General features: G+C 43.8%; 1 protein-coding gene across 5 annotated transcripts; it reads left to right on the forward strand.

The window, feature by feature from the left end:
* Positions 1–1,172: 1,172 nt before the first annotated feature.
* On the forward strand, positions 1,173–18,670 carry LOC117005063 (E3 SUMO-protein ligase PIAS2-like). 5 transcript variants are annotated; one of them, XM_033076295.1, is made up of 9 exons: positions 1,173–1,549; positions 2,199–2,304; positions 2,887–2,960; positions 3,786–3,946; positions 5,368–5,501; positions 7,800–7,971; positions 13,042–13,181; positions 14,978–15,015; positions 16,804–18,670. In XM_033076295.1, the coding sequence occupies exons 1-9, from the start codon at positions 1,541–1,543 to the stop codon at positions 16,906–16,908; spliced, it is 939 nt and encodes a 312-aa protein (XP_032932186.1). In that variant the 5' UTR covers positions 1,173–1,540; the 3' UTR covers positions 16,909–18,670. The 5 variants fall into 5 exon arrangements, with proteins under 5 accessions (XP_032932186.1, XP_032932187.1, XP_032932190.1 ...); XM_033076296.1 differs by having other exon boundaries at positions 1,173–1,324; XM_033076299.1 differs by lacking the exon at positions 1,173–1,549 and adding an exon at positions 1,711–1,781.
* The last annotated feature ends 1,571 nt before the right edge of the window (positions 18,671–20,241 follow it).

The raw sequence follows: 20,241 nt of genomic DNA on the forward strand, positions 1-20,241 counted from the left end.
CCCCCACCAGTGTCTCCGGCTGTTCACAGCTCCAAACCCCCAGGGAGGACGCTGTGCAGCCCAGCCCCCGTACCTCGATTTTACAGTGAAAGCACCTCAAAATCCCCCTCCCCACGGAGGAAAATTTATACTTACCACTCTGTGCGAAGTACCGAGGAGCTGAAGAACTGTACTTTGTAATCTGTTCCTGAAAACCGACCTCCCTTGGGCTGGAAGGTTTACCGGTTTCGTCCCCTTAAGCTAGACCTGCTAGAAAGCAAGTTTCGCCCACAGGGCAGTTGACTTCCCGTCGGCTTTTTAACCCTTCTAAGGGTCACAGCCTCTCACGTGGGTTTTAATTTAAAAAGCACCACGTTCGGGGCGCTAACTGAAACTGCACCCTAGGGCCTGGCCCTGCTCCCCAAATACCTTGCAGAGCTGGCCTTGGATGCTGTTTCATGTAGAACAGAAGGACATTAGAGGCTCTATCTCCCAGGGTTGGTATTCTGCTTTATTCTTAGGCTTCCATGTGGTCAGAGCGAGAGATGGGGATAAAGAGAGAGCCCACACGTGGGCTCAGGGTTTTTCTCTGGGTCAGGAAAGGGGAGGGGTCAGCCTTGGCCTCTGGCCAATCCCACCGCAGGGGCCAGTCCACTGGTCCTGCAGGGGTCACAGGGCTAAAGGGACATACCATCCCCAAAACAGTAGGGTATTGGGTTACAACAGTATGAGATGTGCCACTATGTAAATCATCTTTCCAAGAACAGAGCCTAGATTGTCTCTTGGTAGTGGAATTATTTTTCTGTCTTGATTTGATAGACAGGTGTCTGCCAAGAAAGGTGGGAACCTCCCTTGGAATTGAGATTATGATCTCCTTCCCTCCGAATTATTATAACTTTGAAATTAAAGCGTTTTCAGGCAAAGATATGGAAAAGGAGTAAAAGTTCTTTACTAGAATGTATAACAAGGCAAACAAACAACAACAACGGCAGTAACAACAAACACAACCAGAAAACCCAGTAACAGCCTTCTCGGCTGTCAGGCACTTTCCCCTTTTGTGTAGCTATGGTCACGGCCGGCAGGGGCGCTGGTGGCTCCCCGGCTGGGCAGGGCAGGTGCGATTATTCCCCTGCGGCTGCAGGGGGCGCTGTGGTGCGAGTTCGATCGTCTCGCTGCATGTGGCTAATGGCGGGCGCAGCCGGCGGAAGGGATGGAAAAGGGGTTTTCTTTACAAAACCCCAGGGGCAGCCGATCCTGGTGCCCCTCTGGGTAGCGAAAGGAGCTGTAGCAGGGAACCTCAGAAGCAGCAAGCTGGAACGGCAAGGATGAGCAAAATCTTGGAGTGGTAAACAAGATGTATCATAAACCCCGTAGCTGTAGCAGGAGCTGATCCCGGCAGGTAGAGGGTGCGTGGCTACATTGTAGCAAAAACTTCAGGGCAGTAGCAGAGACAGCGGAGACTGGGCAGCGGCAGTCCAGCTCCTGAACACAGCAGGGAGAGGACCCCTCAGAGGGAGAAGGAGTTCGGGGTCCCGGGGTTTCCTCTGAGGCACACGAGCAGATGGAGAAGGTACTTTTTTTTTTTTTTTTTTTTTGTGAGGTAGGGTGTTAATAAGATACCAGTTCAATAGCTGCTCTCACAAGCAAAGGCTCACCCACGGCAGGGCTGGGCTCCGGCGGCAGCAGCGAATTCCCCCCTCCCCCCTTCCCCCAAGGCAGCTGGACTGTTCTCCTCCCAAGCCGATAGCGAGAGAGACTGAGGAGCTGCGCCCAACCCCCTTTCCCCCAGCCTAAATCTCGAGGTCTCTCTACATCTCCAGGAGAAACCCCTCAGCTACGATAATAAAGCCAGCTGCACTCCTCCTCTTTCTCCGTGGTTACTTCTTTTGTCTCTCTTAAGTATCTGTCGTTATTGTTTCTTAGCAACAAAATGGGAGAAAATTCCCTAAGAGAAAGAAAACAAAAAGGAAAAATCCTAACCTCCAACATTCTTAGTTAAGTCATAACTGGAGTAGGACAATTGGATTTGATTGGCAGGAGAATTCTGGCAGAGTATTGGACTCACAGTAATGAAGTTGTCTGTTTGCTTTTCATAACTATTAAGCAAAAATTGCGTGTGTTTTTTTTTTCTGGATGCTACTGATGTAAATAGTAATCTGTTGACATAGTGGAAGTACTGTATAAAATCAACATTTAATCTTCAATCACTTTTTTTGTAGAATTACTCCATGTCTGTGTATCTGGTTCGCCAACTCACTTCAGCTATGCTTTTGCAGAGGTTAAAAATGAAAGGTATCAGAAACCTCGATCATTCCAGAGCACTAAGTAAGTCTAATTTGCTTGTCTATACTTTTTGAGGGTGGTTGGTGGCTCTTTAAAACTAGAATTTGTAATACTTTAAGAATATGTATAATTTTGAGAAGAAAGTCCATGCCCAGAGTATCAAAGGTTCCCTTTGCTATTGCTGAGGCATCACACTTTTTCAGTGAGGGTCCCTGTGCTGGTAAGGACCACACCATCTGAAATGTTCTTATGGGAATACCATGAACGCTAATTACTGTGGTGAGCTGTGAGGTACAGGTAGATCTTCTGAATTTTCTTCACTTGCATGTGATGCTGATTGTACCTCGCTCACTGATAATTATTTTCTCTCTTTTCATATTAGGTTGAGTTTGCCATACTAACCATCGTGGCTGTTAGTGCATCTGCTGCACATCAAACAATGTTGTGATGCACAGTGTTTGCCAGTTGCTTATAAATAATGAAACCATTGTTATTTGGTATTGCTATGAACTAGTTTCCTGGATACTTAATTTTCTTAGCTGGAAATAAAGGACATGTACCAGTGAATCAAGATTAGCATTCAAAATAATGACATCTGTGTATAACTTTAACTTATTTTAATAGTTAAAGAAAAACTAACTGCAGATCCTGATAGTGAGATTGCCACAACCAGTCTGTGGGTATCTCTGATGTGTCCTGTAAGTACATCTGGAAATTACCAGATTCAGATTTCTATTTTTATCTTTAGTGCAGAGTTGGGCTGCTTTTAAAAAGACCCACTTTAGAAACTTCACTGGCTTTTGTTATATACTGATTCAATAATATAAAATAGTGGGGAGAAGGGTTCATCTACAAGCACCTGATTGTAGCAGCATTCACCCAACTGTTGTTTGGAAATGTGAATGCCTCAGATGTAGCGCAGTCAGAATCAAATTGCTACTTGTGTGTGTATAGTGAGGTCTTTGAAAGGAGTAGTCTCATATTGAAGTATTGAGACTAATTGAGCAGGGTGACAGAATAATTAAAGGATACAATGGCAAATAAAACTTTAGATCTACTCATCTTGGTGGTATTGCTTATACTGTCAGCTACTATAACGAACAAGAAAAATTGATCACTGTGTAACAAGGCAACACTACCTTGGGGTTTCTCTTCCCAGGTAGAAACTGGCTTTGTGTTTGTGACTGATCTGTTCAGTTAAACATTAAAATGAGTCTAATATGTAACTGGACCTCAGAAAAAGCCTTTAAATATTTGGTTAAAAGAAAATTATAAATGCAGGTATTTCAGTACAAAAATCCTGGAAATAATGTTGATGCAGGTCCATTAGAAATATTTCTGACAACTCAGTGGAGATTTTGAGGATGACTTTATTGTTCCTTTAAGTGTACTGTAAGTAGGGTGGATTTGCTTGCAGCGCCCTTAGCCCTGGGCATCCTCTATAGTGAAAAGAGACAGTTGTTAGCTATCCAGGCTACTTCAGTATTTTCTGTCCTGACTCTCTCTAAATGCATCTTCTGCAGCTGGGAAAAATGAGACTGACAATCCCATGCCGGGCTGTTACTTGCACACACCTGCAGTGTTTTGATGCTGCTCTTTATCTTCAAATGAATGAAAAGAAGCCTACCTGGATCTGCCCTGTCTGTGACAAAAAGGCAACTTATGAGAGCCTAATATTAGATGGGTAAGAGACTGGGTTTGCAGATTACACAATCACTTAGCATTTTTCATTATTTACTCAATAGCTGCTTTTGTGACTTGAATTTTAGCCATTTCATATTATTTTCTTTGTTAAAATACTTTAAACTGAGAGGAACTGACTGTTAGTTTCTCTTACCATGTAATGAACTGCATAAGTTTATCTCCCAACTGCATCATCACTCGTGAGCCTCAGTATACAGTAATTTCACGACTATAAGGCCCACCGGATTATAAGGCGCACCTCTAGGAGTCGGAAAATTTCGCAACTTTGTACATTATATAAGGTGCACCAGACTATAAGGCACACTTTTTTTTTTCAGTGAGGAACTGCGCCACGCGTAATGAAGTAATGAATTACTGGCAGGTGCTCAATTTGCAAACGTTTTTCAAAGATTGGCGTAACCTTTAAACACAGCCCCAGGCGCCCTCCCTGTGCCACAGGCCTGAGCACTCCCGCCCGCCCCTGGTGCCGGCTGGCGAGGTGCAGCTCAGGGAGGCCGTGGCTCGCGGCGGTTTGGGGCCAGCGGCTCCCTCCCTCCTCGCGTGGCTCGGACCAGACCAGGGCTGGAGGTGGCTCCCTCTCTCCCGGCGTGGCTTGTGCCGGGCTGGAGCCAGCTCCCTCCCTCCCGACGCGGCTCGTGTCGAACCGGAGCCAGCGGCAACTCCCTCCCTCCCTCCCTGCGTGGCTCGTGCCGGGCTGTGGCTGGCACTAGCTTCTTCCCCCCGCGCCCAGGCTGCGGCCGGCGCCGGCTTCTTCCCCCCTTCGCCTGGACTGCGGCTGGTGCTGCCTTTCCCCCTTGTGCCCGGGCCACCGCCAGGCTCACCCTGACCCAGTGCTGCCCCGCCACCGTTGGGTGGGATCAGCTCGACTCAGGGCTGTTGTGGGCTTGCACTTCCGGGTTGGCAAATTTCGCAACTTTGTACATTATATAAGGTGCACCGGACTATAAGGCGCACTTCCGGGTTCGGACCAAAATTTTAGTCAAAAGGGTGCGCCTTATAGTCGTGAAATTACTGTATTTCCTTTGAAAAAATCCAAGTCTGATATTAAAGGATATCTCCCTTTTATGTGACCTTATCTCTGAGGCTATTAACTTTAAAATTTACTTTTTAACTCATAAAAAAGTGTCAAACTTGGTTCAAAGTATGATTATTTCTGCTTCTGTATTGAAATCTATGCATTGCAGTAATGTTGGAGTGGAATATGGGTAGGTTGGGATATTCTTTTAGTTGTCAATGTCTACAAAGGCTATAATTACAGGCTTTCAGGTAAGAGGAACTAGGGAGAGAGCACATGCAATGGGTGGAAGGTGATCATAATTAGCTTTTCCACTGTCTCCTTTTCAGTTAGAATTATAATTTCACTTGGAATCAAAAATGAAACTACTCAACCCTCTTTTTCAGGCTCTTTATGGAAATTCTTAATGAATGTTCAGATGTGGATGAGATCAAATTCCAAGAAGATGGGTTCTGGTGCCCCATGAGGCCAAAGAAAGAAACTATGAAAGTCTCAAGTCCACAGTGCACCAAAATAGAAAGTATGTTCATATGGGTACTGATTGCAAACCAACTTGGATACTTGGATGTAGCTTGGATAACGTGTGAATGTTGGTGTTTGTTTTCTGGAGGGCTTAATACTTCTAACCTTCTTGTCATATAAACGGGAAAAAAGGGACGTGTCTCTATGCATTTTTGGGCTTTGTCTTTGTTCTTTATAATAGCAGTTAAGAAAGCGAAAGGTTGTTCTTGTTTTAGGTCCTTAAATTGATAAGTGAAGACTAAAACTTGTGTTTTAATATTCTCAACATGACACAGTGTTGACACTGACCGAATGCCAGGCACCCATGAAAGCCTCTCACTTCCCTGCTGCAGCTGGACAGAGGAGAGAAAATTTACCAAATGGTTCCTGAGTTGAGATAAGGACCTGGAGAGATCGCTCAGTAAATAGCATCGGGGTAAAATAGGCTCAACTTAGAGATATAAGGTGAATTTATTGCTAACAAAATCAGAGCAGGATAATGAGAAGTAAAACAAGCCCTTAAAAATACCTTCCCCCCACCCCTCCCTCCTTCCCAGCTCTACTTCCTACCTCAGCAACGCAAGGAGGCAGGGAACAGGGGTTATGGTCAGTTCATCACCCTAGGCTTCTCCTGCTGTTCAGGGAGAGGAGTTGTTTCCCTGCTCCACTGTGGGGTCCCTCCCATGGGAGACAGATCTCTGTGAACTTCTCTGACATGAGTCCATCTCACGAGCAATAGTTCTATGTGAACTGCTACAACGTGAGTTCATCCCATGGGCAACGGTCCTCTTGAAACTGCTGCAGTGTGGGTCACTGTCCTGGTTTGAAAGACAAGTATTTGCCAAGAAAGGCCGGAGCTCCTCCCTGAGATGGAGAGTGCAGACCCCCCTCCCTCTAAATTATTATAATTTTGGAATCAGGGGCTCTCAGGCAGAGATATGGGGATAGGAATAACAGTTCTTTACTGGTGTATATATATATATATATATAACAAGGCAAATATAACAAGGCAAACAAAACAACAACAGCTGGGAAATTAACAACAAACAGAACAGGACCCCAGTAACAGTTCCTTCGGTTGTGGACACCTCTCCCCTGTGGTCCAGCTACCGTCCTAGGTGGCAGGCAGTGCCGGCCAGCTCCCGGTAGCAGGGGGAGGTGAGGTGTTCACACGTGGCTGGAGGGGCACTGGGGGTGATGGCGGCTATGTCCCGAATTGGAAGGGCGGAGGAGAGACTTAGCTCATGGATCCTCGGAGTGTTGGTCCCAGTGCTCCAACAGGATGCATGGAGGAGGAGGTGGGACGGCATCTGGGCAGGGGGTTGTGGGGTCCCCCAGCCAATAAAGGCAGCTCCTGGTGTCAGTGTGGCAGAGCGGGGTTTCTCCAGCGACTGTTCTCTTCCGAGCCAAGCGAGTGAGAGAGAGAGGGCAGCTATCCCCACCTCCTTTACCTGCCTTCCCCTCTTCCACCCCATCTGTGCTGGGGTGTAGCCAACAAGTTCTTAGCATCACAATGGGAAAAATTCCACAAAGAGAAAAGGGGAAAAAAGAACCAACCCCTCAACAATCACTCTTCCACGGGGTGCAGTCCTCCAAGGACAGGCTGCTCCAACCTGGAAGCGACACCCTTCTCTCCATCAGGTCTCCCACTGGATCACAACCTCCTCCAGGCATCCACCCACTCTGGCATAGGGCTCCTCCATGGGCTGCAGATGGATCTCTGCATCCCCCATGGACCTCCGTGGGCTGCAAGGGGACAGCCTATTTCACCATGGTCAGCACCACGACCTGCAGAGGAATTTCAGCTCCAGCGCCTAGAGCACCTCCTCCCCCTCCTTCTTCACTGACCTTGGTGTCTGCACAGTTGTTTTCCCTCACTCCTGCCCTTCTCTGGCTGCAATTATAACTACACTACAAACTTTGTTTTGATTTATTCTTAAATATGTGATTCACAGAGATGAGGGGTGGAATGTATTGGTTTTGCATGGCCTGTTTTTTTTGTAGTGGAAGACCAGAGATGGTCTTTGGGAGAAGCTGCTAGAAGCTTCCACCATGTACAGCAGAGCCAATCCCTGATGGCTCCAAAGATGGACATGCTGCTGACCAAGCCTGGGCCAATTAGAAATGGTGGTAATACCTCTGTGATAACATATTTAAGAAGAAATCAAAGCAAAGTTCGACACACAGAATACTTATAAAACAGTTCCTGACCTTAGCATTCTCTGTAGTGGCCAGGAAGATAATCTGGTTCTGTTGCAGATAGAAACTGCTGATGTCAAGAGCATTTAGAAAACTGATGTTCTATTATCTTCTTCAGGTTCCAGTGTTTTTAGGAAATCCTGTTCTGTGACAGTGACCAATGAGGTAAACAAGAAGAAAGTTGATGTTATTGACTTGACAATAGAAAGCTCTTCTGATGAAGAGGAAGATCATCCTGCCAAAAGGAAGTACATATTTGTGTCTGAAACACAAGGAAGCTCAACCAAAGGGTTTGTCAATTTTAAAGTTAGTTGTAATTCTGTAATGTCTCAGATGAACTGATATGTAGAGAAATTGATTTGTAATCTCTCTTCAGGATCCAGCTCCACACTTCCAGAGGAAACTTTCTAGGCCTCTCCTTGCAGAAGGTTGTATTGATACAGTACCTTTGTACAGGCAAAACACTATTAAATAGTTTTACATATCACAAAAGACTTGTGCTCACTGTTGCTGTGTTTGCAGGGACATTTCTCCATAGAAAAGGAAGTTGATTAAGATAATTGACAAGATTCTCCTGAGAAAGTAGATTATGCCAAGTAGAGGAGCTTTATGCATTCTTGTTAAGTTACAGTAATTTCACGATTACAAGCTGCACCGTTTTGACTAAAATTTTGCTCCCACCCCGGAAATGCGACTTACACTCGGGGCGGCTAATATGTGAATAATTTTCTGACATTTCCAACACCGGAAGTGCAAACCGAGGTGCCGAATCGAGCAACTGCCAGTAAAATCCAGCATTGTGCAATTGTTACAAATTGGTTACTCTGTTTCACGGCGGCTGGAGCCGGCTCAGTGCCGACAGCGCGGGGAGGGGTGTCACGGTCCGCACAACCTGAGCGGGGCTCGTGATGGTTCGTTTGACCGCGGGGTGCAAAGGACAACAGCAAGAGACTAAGGTATTGTTCAGCAACAAGCAGCAAAGCAATTTATTGAGGGTCAACAATTCAGTTTTTTGGGGTAATGGTAAGGAGGAGAGGGAAAAGATGATGAAGTAGGGAGAGAGAGAGAGAGAGAGAGTAAGAGAGAATTAGAGACAGAAACAGAGAAAGAGACAGAGGAGAAACAGAGAGAAAGAGAGGCAGAGAGACAGAGAAACAGAGAGAAGAGAGACAAAGAGACAGAGAAAGAGAAGGGAGAAGGAGAGAGGAGGGGGAATAGCTACCAACAGATGGGACGTCCTCGGGTCATCCGGCGATGTCTTCCGTCTGTGGGGAGAAGGAAGTCTCCAAGGTCTCTTCTGAGAGTGATAATTTTATAGTCATTTTCAAGGCGAGGGGCTGCTGGCCAAAAGGTGGGAGATTTATGGACTATTGTGTTCAGAGGACCATGGCTTCAAGAATCAGGTGCAGAAAGTACAACTGTTCTAGCCCCGTACCTGCCCGAGTCCATTGTACCGTGACAGTCCAGCACATACCCGAACACAGTCCTGGGCAAGCATCCACCCTAGCCAGGCCCAGCAACTCCTGCCCAAAGTGAGTGGTGGGGGTCTCAGGGTCTCAGTCTCTGACGATGATTGTGAGGCAGATCAGGCAATCTTCAGACCGACTCTTACAGGGGGGAAGGCGGGGGAAGGGGGGAGACTCCCTCCTTCAGGCAGCACAGCTCAGGAGAGAGACGGGGGACCCCATGCTGCCATCACTGCGGCCCGGGGGGAAGGCGGAGGGCTCCCTCCTGCTGGCCCCACGGCCCGGGGAGAGGCAGGGGGCTCTGTACTGTAATCCCCGTGACCCGGGGGGAAGGTGGGGGGCTCCCGTCCTCGCCTGCCATCGCCGCCGCAGGAGCAGGCAGGCTCCCGTCCCCACCTGCGGAGGGAGCGGGGGGGCTCCTTCCCCTCCTGCCACCGCAGGTGCCAGCGGGCTCCATCCCTGCCTGCCGCCGCTGCGGGTACCGGCGCGCTCCATGCCCCGCTGCCACCGTGGCGCAGCGCCGGGCCAGGGTGAGCGAGCCCAGCGGCGGCAGCGGCCGACCCCGTGCGGCCCCGCCGAGCGACAGCACCGAACCCTCACGACCCAAACCGAACCAGTAAACCCCCCCCCAATCCTGCGATTCTGTTACTATTTGGCAACTTTGTTGCACGCGAGTCCTCGCTGCGAACGACAGAGCGGCTTATAATTGGATGCGGCTTGTGTATGGACAAAGAATGAAATGTTTGCCAACACCCGGACATGCGGCTTATAGTCAGTGCGGCTTGTAATCATGAAATTACTGTAGTGTCATCTTAAGGCTTTTTTCTCACTTTTATGCCCTTTATCTAATATACTCTGTTGCCCAGGAAATGAGACTGTGTTGCATTTTTCATCCATCTTGTCAGCCTTGGAAGGGAGGCACTTTGCTGTTTTGAATCAAGACAAGCTTTTCCTCCACTATTACACTCTGGAATGTCTTGGGCACTGTTGTTTGCCATGGTTAGCTGTCAGTCCTGAAACTTGGTTAGCACAACCAATGACTTCCTAAGTACAGTAATTACACGATTATAAACCGCAACATTTTGACTAAAATTTTGGTCTGAATCCGAAGTGCGGCTTATAATCAGGTGCGGCTTATATACGGACAAAGAACAAAAAGTTGCTGTTTTAGTTTGGAGGACAGGTATCTGCTGAGAAAGGCAGGAACTTATCTTTGAAATGGAGAATGTAAACCCCCTCTCTCCAAATTATTATAATTTTGAAATCAAGCGGCTCTCAGGCAAAGATATGGGAATTAGGAATAACAGTTCTTTTCTAGGGAAATTAAAATAGAAATACAGTACTACAAAGAAACAAACCCCAAGCCCTGACAAAGTCAGAATACAACCTGACACCCTGTCAGGCAGGGTGTTGGTAGCAGTCCCATTAAATGGTGGCTGCAGTCCTCTTGCAGTGACAGATGTGATTCAGTTGAAGCAGTGGTTCTGTAGAAGGTGCAGTTTCCCTCTGGAGGTCCAGCGGTGATGTGGAGAAATCCGGTTTTCCTCTGGAGTCCAGTGGAGAAAGGGACTACCTTAGTGTCCCAAAACCTCTGTTTTTATCTTGGTAAGAAATGTTGGGCTCTTCCCCCTGGCTGGAGCAACTTCCAATGGGATGATGTAATTTTATCAGTCTCACAGATGGACTCAATGGACCATTAGCAGAAAATGACTCGCTGGAGGAAGGATGGGTTGTGAAAAGATAAAGAACAATGGCCTGCCTGATTCAATGGATGGCCTATTAGCAAAATATCTGCTGTTGAGATAAGGATCACTGCCCCCACCCTCAACAGATGGTGATAGAATAGATACCTTTTATCACACTCTGTATTGTAACGTGTGGCTTATAATCAGGTGCGGCTTATATATGGACAAAGAATGAAAAGTTGCTGGCACCCAGAAGTGCGGCTTATACTCAGTGTGTCTTATAATCGTGAAATTACTGCAACTGCTTCATCTTTGTTTTCATGCCTGACATCAGTGGCAGGCATAACCAAGTTCTTTACTGCTGTGTCACCTCTCTGTCCCAGTCTGCACACTTTGGCTGCAGGTACTGTTTGTGGCTTTCATAACATTCTTGCTCATGGCCCATAGGGAACAGGAGACTTGCAGGGAGTGAGGAGCACTGGTTAGACTCACCAGTCCCCACTGCTCCATGAGGTGATTCCAAGCATCAGGTTTTAGTAATGACTTGTTAGTGTTGCATGAGGTGTATCTGTCTGTAGTGGCTAATGTCTTGTACTAAAATAATAGTAATGCAAACAAACCCCTTCTGTTTTGCCAACTCTTGAAGTAATGAGCGGGTGTACTGTGTCTCTAGTTGACAGGAATGTGTGATTTTTGGTGAGCAAATAGTTGGTCATCGTCAAACATTTTCAGCAGCGATACTGAAATTCCATTGCTTTTCATGAGGAATATAGAGGAGTCCCTCTGCAAAAAACATTTTTTTATTTTTATAAGAAAAAATAACTACAAATACATCTCTTAATGAAGTTTAAGAAGGCACCAAGACTTGCTTCCGTGCTCCTGTGCTTCTTTGAGATGGCTATGTGCAACCATAATTGTTGAGGGACTGAGTTTTCTTGTCTCTCTGTGAGCAGTGTATTTTCTTTGCTGTTTGGGTATGGATATGGCATTTTTTCTTTCTTCAAATCCAAGTCAAAGCCAAGCTTTTGGGGAATAGCTTATCTCCTGTAAACAATGTTGCCTGAATGCTAGATTTGGCAAAACTGTGGGGTGTCTTCTTATAGGCAAAAACAATGTGGACTGAAGTATGAGATGCTTGAGAAGGAAGGGTCTGAAATCCAAGCTTTTGAATTCAGAAGTAGCAAGGCAGCAGTCTGGGGAGGAAGACATGAGTCTATAACACTTATGGCTGGTGGGCTGGAGGAAGCAATGCAGAGAAGCTGGGAACAGGATTCCGGATGTTTCCATCTGACTTGGAGTTTATGAAATATTTTATGCATATGACTGGTACCTGAATGCCTGTGGTGTCATCGTTAACAGTGCCCTGAAGTGCAGTAATTTCACAATTATAAACCGCACCATTTTGACTAAAATTTTGGTCCGAACCCAGAAGTGCGTCTTATACTCCAGAGTGACCAATATATGAACAAAGTTACGAAATTTGCCAACCAGGAAGTGCGGCAGGGCGAGTCGAAGCTGCCCGACCCCGAGCCAAGCCAGTAAACCCCACGATCCAGCGATTCTGTTACTAATTGGCAACTTTGTGAAAGTGCGGTTTATAATCCGGTGCGGCTTATAATCGTGAAATTACTGTAATTGGGCAGCAGGTGAGGATGCAGAAGGGTTTTAACTAGTTGCATGCTCTTGGAGAGCTGAACTTAGCTTTGACTCAGGCTGTGAGTAAAGATAGGTTTTTATATTTAAATCCCATATGTGTAATCTGTCATTCAGGGGCTGAATAATGGTCAGTTGCGCCCTTGGCATGACAGGTTGGCACTGAGGAACAGTTATGTAGAGAAATTGAAATAAGCACTCTCCTTCTGGCTCTGGCTACCTGCACATCCCTTCCAGGGTACTCCACAGATGGATTACTTACTACATTACTTTTTCTGAATGGTAGACTGTTATAAATGACTCTAGAACTGTACTTTGTTTTAATGCCAACTTGCTCTTATGTCACAGCTGCTGTTGAGAGACAAGATAGGGTCATGTTATTATGAAGACTGTTATGAAAGAGGAAATTAGAGTTGGAATACTGTACAGTGAGTAACCACGCTATAGTTGTATTATAACATAGTGACCCTGTGAATGAGAGTGCACAGTGGTGCATAATTTCTCTTCTGTAACTAACAACCAGGTTGTCTGTAATTTCCCATGCTATTTGAAACAGGGTTCTTGTGTATCAGCCACCTACTGTCAGAGTGCCGAGCATGACAATGGTCAATGCCACTGCTATTCCACCTTCATTAACAGACTACCCAGTACTATTCCATCATCCACCAATATCCAGTATTTCATCAGACTTGTCAGGTAGGTGGTGGTTATTTTTCATGTGTATTTTGACAGCATTATTAACTTGTGGGGTGGGTAAAAATTGGAGAATTGATCAACTTTTTTTAATGGAACAAGACTATATGCAGTATTGCACTGATGTGGTGTCTAGACAAGCCCAGTACAGACTTTTTTTCCAGTTTCAGATTGCATTTCGCAACAGTGATGTGACAAACATTGCTTTTGGGATGCAAACTGGCACTTCAGAATGGCAACCAGAAACACTTCTTGCTACGTTCAGTTAGACTTTGTGCAAACATCCGATGGTTATGTGTTGTAGATGCGAGGGAGAGTAGCTACTTCTTTAAATTAATATATGTGTGATGGCATTGACTCATTCAAACCCTAGATGTAGATATTCTGCTAACTGATTGTAGTGGTGCTTTGTCTAGACTATGAAAAAGGTGTTAAGGTGAGCTACAATCTGTAAGCTGACATCTATTAACTTTCTTTACCTAGACATACCCTAAATGCCTATGATGTATTCTTCAACACTGCTACTAAATATCAGACAAAAGGTGGGGATACTGATTGTTTTCTATCCTGGCTCCTTGAAAAAAACACTGTATATAGGGACTCTGGGGGTTCTCTTTGCTGGCTGTAACAAACCCAGAGCCTAGGAAATGGTGACTTGTGGTGACAGGTGTCACATTGCCCTCCTGTACTTCCCCTCTTCTCCTTTCATTGCCTGTATTCATTTCTGCCCTGAAACATCACCTGGTTTTTTTCCTCTTCTTTCAGCACCAGTTTGGCAGTGAAATGGGTATAATTTCCCTTGTTTCTCTGTCCATTTTGTTTCCCTTACTGCTCCCTCCTTCCACTTCTCCCTTGTTAAGGAATTGGTTGTCTTCCCAAATTAGATAAGAGAGTAAGCTCAGAGAACAGAAATCTAGAACTGTTGTCTATCTCTACTGACTGAAGTTCTAGAATGTGCAAGACCAAAAGAAACTGTCAATTCTGTAAAAGTAGTTAAGCTTAAATATAATCCAAATTTTTTTTCTAATGGAGAAAGGGGAGATGTCACTGGCCGGAACAGATTTAGAGGTGAGAGGAGAGGGAGGGAAGAAGTTTGCCATTTTTTCTGTTGACATAGCAAACACAAGGCAAATATTTAACAACAAAACAAAAAAAAGACCACAATTTCTCATTGGTTTCATAATTTTAAACGTCTTCCCCTAAATGCTTACACATTACTGGTGTACAAGATGGATACCAGTTGTCACTGATCTTAGAGGATATACCTTGAACTACTTGTAGTTTCCTCTTATTTGTTCCTTTTATTTGTCTAGACACAAAATGGGGATGATATTAGAAATGTTTTCTTATTGACTACCCATGGGTGGAGGAAGAGATCTGCTGCTTGGTTTTGGACTTGAGCATGTTGTGACTTTACTTCATTCCAGCATCTTAAATGTGATGACACTCTTTATGTCCCAGTTTGGCCAAGTCAGGTACAATATGCAGTGAAACTTGCATTATGAACCAACAGCTCCAAATGGCAAACTCTATCTAAGCAACCACATTGAACCACCCAGCAATATCCAGTGAATAATGCATCATTATGTCATCCTTATTCTTAAAAAGAGACACATGTACTAGATAACTATATTTGCTGCTGCCTGAGGTAGTCATTGAGAGTGGTGCCACAGTAGTATATTCCATTTAGAAACTGTGTAACAATTGCAAAATCTGTTCTGTGACCACAAAAAAAGTTCCTTAAATTTGTTGTGTATGCATAAAAAAAAGACTCATCAATTTATTATTCTTCTTTCTAGGACTGAATTTTCTTTCACTAATCCCAGTTGATTCACAGGTATGTTTCTGAACTGCTGTGGGGTTAATTTTCAAGTCTGTTTTTTGTGGCATACTACTCACATAGCTATCACATTTATGCAGAACACTTGCTTAGACCTAACCACAGAACAGGAAAATCCATTTTCCCAACAAGAGCTGATAATGAAAATGCATTAAGGGAGGATTCAGTTTAACCTTACTATGATAAATCCAGACATGGAAACTCAGTCTTTATTTGTAGTTTGCCTTTCTAGGCCATGCAGATACTAGCACAGCACTAACTTAAATACACTCAGGGTGGTGAGGCACTGGGATAGGTTGCCTAAAGAAACTTTGGATGCCCCATCCCTGGAAGTGTTCAGGGCCAGGTTGGATGGGGATTTGAGCAACCTGGTCTAGTGGAAAGTGTCCCTGCCCATGGCAGGCGTTTGGAATTAGGTGGTCTTGATGGTCCCTCCCAACCCAAACCATTCTGGGATTCTATGATCATGTACTTCATGCTCTTAGTTCATGCTGTCTATCTGTAGGCCAGATTAAACTCTGTAAATATACCTTACTGATTGTTATTTCTCTTCTTTTTTATATTAGTAGGAGATTAGGTTCTAAAGAAAATATCTCCATTAATTTGAAGGGCACATGACTGAATACTTTTATAATAAAGTCTTCCATGCAACACTTCAACTCCATTGGCTTTGGATTAGATGGAAATTTTGTAGGTCAAAAAGAACCAGGTGATGTTTTTCCTTCCCTGGAAATTTAAACTTTACACCATTAGGGAGAACAGTTTTTACTGTAACTAGATTCTTATGCAGACAGACTACAACCTTGAAAATTGGGGGAATATCAACTCCCTAAGACAAGAGGATCTGAAGCAGACTCTTTTTCACCTCTGTCACTAGAATAAAACAGTAGTAGGTCTCTTAGAGTTGACTTTCTGTTGTCTTAAAAATGAAGGATGAACTTCCTCCTTTTCTTTCCACTTACTGCATCTTGCAATACTCTGTGCCTGCCTTTGAGATCTGAACTGCCAAAAGCAGTAATAACAGATGTTTGTTCATGCGGAAGACTGCAAGCAGGTATGCTGCTATGAACTGTCCATTTTGGACAGTTCAAACAGCTCAGACTCAGTTTCAAACATATGCCCAAGATTCGAATCCACAGGGTAGTAAGTGTCTTATCTTCTTTGACATCTGGCAACCTTGTTTTGTTTCTAAATGCTTAGAATGTTCAACTCTGAAATGGCTTGTCTTTCAGTTCAGGAAATTTAAATCAACTTAAGAATTTTTCCTTATCAGACTTGATCAGGGTTCATTTATCACTACTAAAATGTTTAGATACCTGCTTATATTGTTGCAGGTGTATACTATAAAAATGTTGATTAGTAGAGCTGCTGCCATTTGTGGGGATGAAATTATTCTAACCTTCATTGAAAGAGCAGAAAGCATCTTTCTGCCTTTCATGATGAAAGGAGCCTGAAATAGACAGTTGGGCCCCGTACCTATAGGCAGTGAACATTCTTCAAATGTTAAGGGTTTTTGTGGGTGGGTTTTTTTGTGGACATGATAGTGTTTCTTAATGCACTAATAAATGTTCAAGCTAACTATTAATAAGAAAAACAAAAAGGGGAGGATGAGGGAGAAGGACTCGGCTCATCTTTGCTTGATTACTTGCTGGTTTGCAGAACTCTGGTTTTTGCTATGCATGTATTAACAAGGTTCTGATAGTAAAATGTTTTGTGCTTGTCACTCTTCAGAGCATACATTTCCCTTGGGCAATTAATATCTTCATTCTTCATTGTTTCAACCAGTACTGTCCTCCTATGTTTTTGGATAGTCTCACCTCAACCTTAACAAGCAGCGTACCTGGCAGCATCATCACATCAACCAGCCACCACGAAACCAGCACACGTTAGCTCCTCCAGCAGGAGCAAGACAGGAGTGATAACCAGAAGCAAAGGCAGTGCTCCTGACATCATCTCACTGGACTGAAACCAGGGGCAACACAGGACTCCCAGAGAGATTGCACAGAGCTGCTGCTTGTATCTCTGGAAATTAATCATCTTGGAAGTTATTCAGATATTTATTGAAAGGATTTGCCTTCTGGAAAATGGAGTAAATTCATCAACACCAAACAGAAGTGATAGATTTATTTTCTTTTTCTTGCTCATTAAACAGCTGGCATGGGTAAGGCCCCTTCATAACATGCATTTATGCTTTTGGTTTGTTCTGGGAAAACTTTGTTGCTGGATGGATACCACAAATGTTTTTTAATTTTGTTGTAAAACACAGCAGTAGTGTAAAAAAAAAACCAAAAAACTTTTTTAATAAAAAGGGTACTTAACCACTCTAGAATAACAACAACCTGGACAAAGGTGCAGAAGTGTATGCACTGGTGAATTTTTAATATTTTCATGGGGACCTGTAATAAACTTCATTTAAGACCATGAAGCTTTGAAATAGCCATGACTTGTGTTGTGTCTCTTGTTCCCCATCTCCCCTTACCTGGGGACATAGGGGAAGCCAAAGTAAATGGGATTGTTTGGTTTGTTTTTTTTCCCCTAATTTCATGTTTTTCACAAATGCAACAAAATCCTAAGATGTGATGACTTCTTATTGTTCTTTGGACTGGGGCAGGGACAGACTATCTATGCAAACCCTGTGTTACACAGTCTCTGTGCTGTCATGTCGGAATTAGGACACATCCCCACTACCAAAAACTCCAAAGTATGCACAGTTGAATGTAGTTGAATTTCTGGTTGGAAATTTAAGAGGTGATAGGAAAAAAAAGCCTTTAAATTCAAATTCATATTATTAAGTCCTCTTTGAAATTGCGAGATGATCAAGTGAAGTGTGTGCTTTCTATGGCAGCTGTAAGAAGATAAGAAAGAAATTGCTTTCTCCAGTGCAGGATTACTTAAGAGGATTTCACACTTCTGGTTTCTGTCACTTCAGTAACTGCTGTATTTTATGTGGGTGTACTGCACTCTGACTTGCTTTGGAGGAGGCTTGACTTTTTAGACGGTAGAACCTGTAACTGCACAGTGTTTCCACAGTGTTTCTGGGGGTAATCTCAACAGTACTCTATGTGGAAGAGGTTAAAGAGCAGGAAAATAAAGTCATTTTCAGAGAGCTGGAATAATGGTATTGTCTATGCATGCTGACAGAGCAGCTTTTCCAAGTGTTATGGATATACTGAGTAACTGTATTTAAGATTGTTCCCTGATAACCAGCTTTCACTTTTTTCATCTTATTTCTTTAGTCAGATCTCTGTTGCTTTTTGCCTTCCATTACTGTTACAGTATTTGAACAAAAAATATTGAAGCAGGATGTTTTGTAACTTTTGTCTGCCCTGTACTCCCACCTTTAATGGTGCATTACTATTCCTCATTGCCTTTTTTTGTATGATCTTTCACAGCAGTCTTCAATTCATACATTGATCATAGTATTGCATCCAATTTTTCTTCTCCTTTCTTTAGCTGTTGGATTTTTTGTACCTGTTAAGGATCAGTTTTTAGCATGATTTATTTCCAATAAAGCCATGTGACTCATGGAGTTTTTTCCTAATGCTCCCAGAGGATCAGTGCTTTTTGCATTACAATTGCATGGTGACTTGACCTGTAAATAGAGTGTGAAGAGAGGTTCCTGAATCATTCTGAATAAAGCATTTAAAACCAGTATATGTTGCTGAAGATGCTATTTGTACTCTATGTCAAACTCAAGTGTGACTCCGCTAACTGTTGAACTGGCTGAGGTGATGTAAACATCTCACATGTACAGTAATTTCACGATTATAAGCCGCACTGAGTATAAGCCGCACTTCCGCGTGCCAGCAACTTTTCATTCTTTGTCCATATATAAGCCGCACCTGATTATAAGTCGCACGTTACAATACAGGGTGTGATAAAAGGTATCTATTCTATCACCATCTATTGAGGGTGGGGGCAGTGATCCTTATCTCAACAGCAGATATTCTGCTAATGGACCATTCATTGAAACTAGGCAGGGCATTGTTCTTTATCTTTTCACAACCCATCCTTCCTCCAGTGAGTCATTTTCTGCTAATGGCCCATTGAGTCCCACTGTGTGACTGATAAAATTACATCATCCCATTGGAAGTTGCTCCAACCAGGGGGAAGAGCCCAACATTTCTTACCAAGATAAAAACAGAGGTTTGGGGACACTGAGCCCCTTTCTCCACTGGACTCCAGAGGAAAACCGGATTTCTCCACATCACCACTGTACCTCTGGAGGGAAACTGCACCTTCTGCAGTAACACTGCTTCAACTGAATCATATCTGTCACTGCAGGAGGATGCAGCCACCATTTAATGGGCCTGCTACCAACACCCTGCCTGACGGGGTGTCAGGTTGTATTCTGACTTTGTCAGGGCTTGGAGTTTGTTCTTTGTAGTACTGTATTTCTATTTTAATTTCCCTAGAAAAGAACTGTTATTCCTAATTCCCATATCTTTGCCTGAGAGCCGCTTGATTTCAAAATTATAATAATTTGAGGGAGGGGGTTTACATTCTCCATTTCAAAGAGAGGCTCCTGCCTTTCTCAGCAGACACCTGTCCTCCAAACTAAAACAGCAACTTCTTGTTCTTTGTCCATATATAAACCGCACCTGATTATGAGCCACACTTTGGGTTTGGACCAAAATTTTAGTCAAAATGATGCAACTCATAATTGTGAAATTACTGTACATCAGAAAAGTAAAGGTGAGTACCATTTTTTAGGATGTACTCTAAACCACTTACAGTATTATGAAATACGACTGGTATTTTGTTAAATATTGTACCCTGTTTAGTAGTTATTCATCAGGGCTAAGGTGCAGTTGTGTTCCCCAGCTGTTGTAGGCAGGAGTTTTACAACTGCATTTAGCTTTAAAGCTTCTGGACCCATGACAGCAATGTTTGAGCCTTGCCCAATAGAGATAAATTGTCATAGGCTGGGGTGTGAGGCAATTTTAGGTAAATGATGCAGTTTTCCTGCAATGCTGATGTACACACAGTAGGTAATTATTAGGCTTGTGTAACCTACAAATCCTTTAAATCGCCTGTGTTTGTGGATGATTTGTATCAAGGGATTAGAGTGCTGCAGTGTAGTCATATTACCCATTCCATATGCTTTCTTTCACAAGAAAACAGAGTTTACTTAAAGCAGGGGTGGGTGGAAAGGGGATTTGGATTTGCAACCACTCTAGCTCTGCTCTAAGCAAACCTGTCCATTGTAGGTAGATGAGTTTT

Source organism: Catharus ustulatus, chromosome W, assembly GCF_009819885.2.
Source record: "Catharus ustulatus isolate bCatUst1 chromosome W, bCatUst1.pri.v2, whole genome shotgun sequence".
NCBI lineage: Eukaryota > Metazoa > Chordata > Aves > Passeriformes > Turdidae > Catharus > Catharus ustulatus.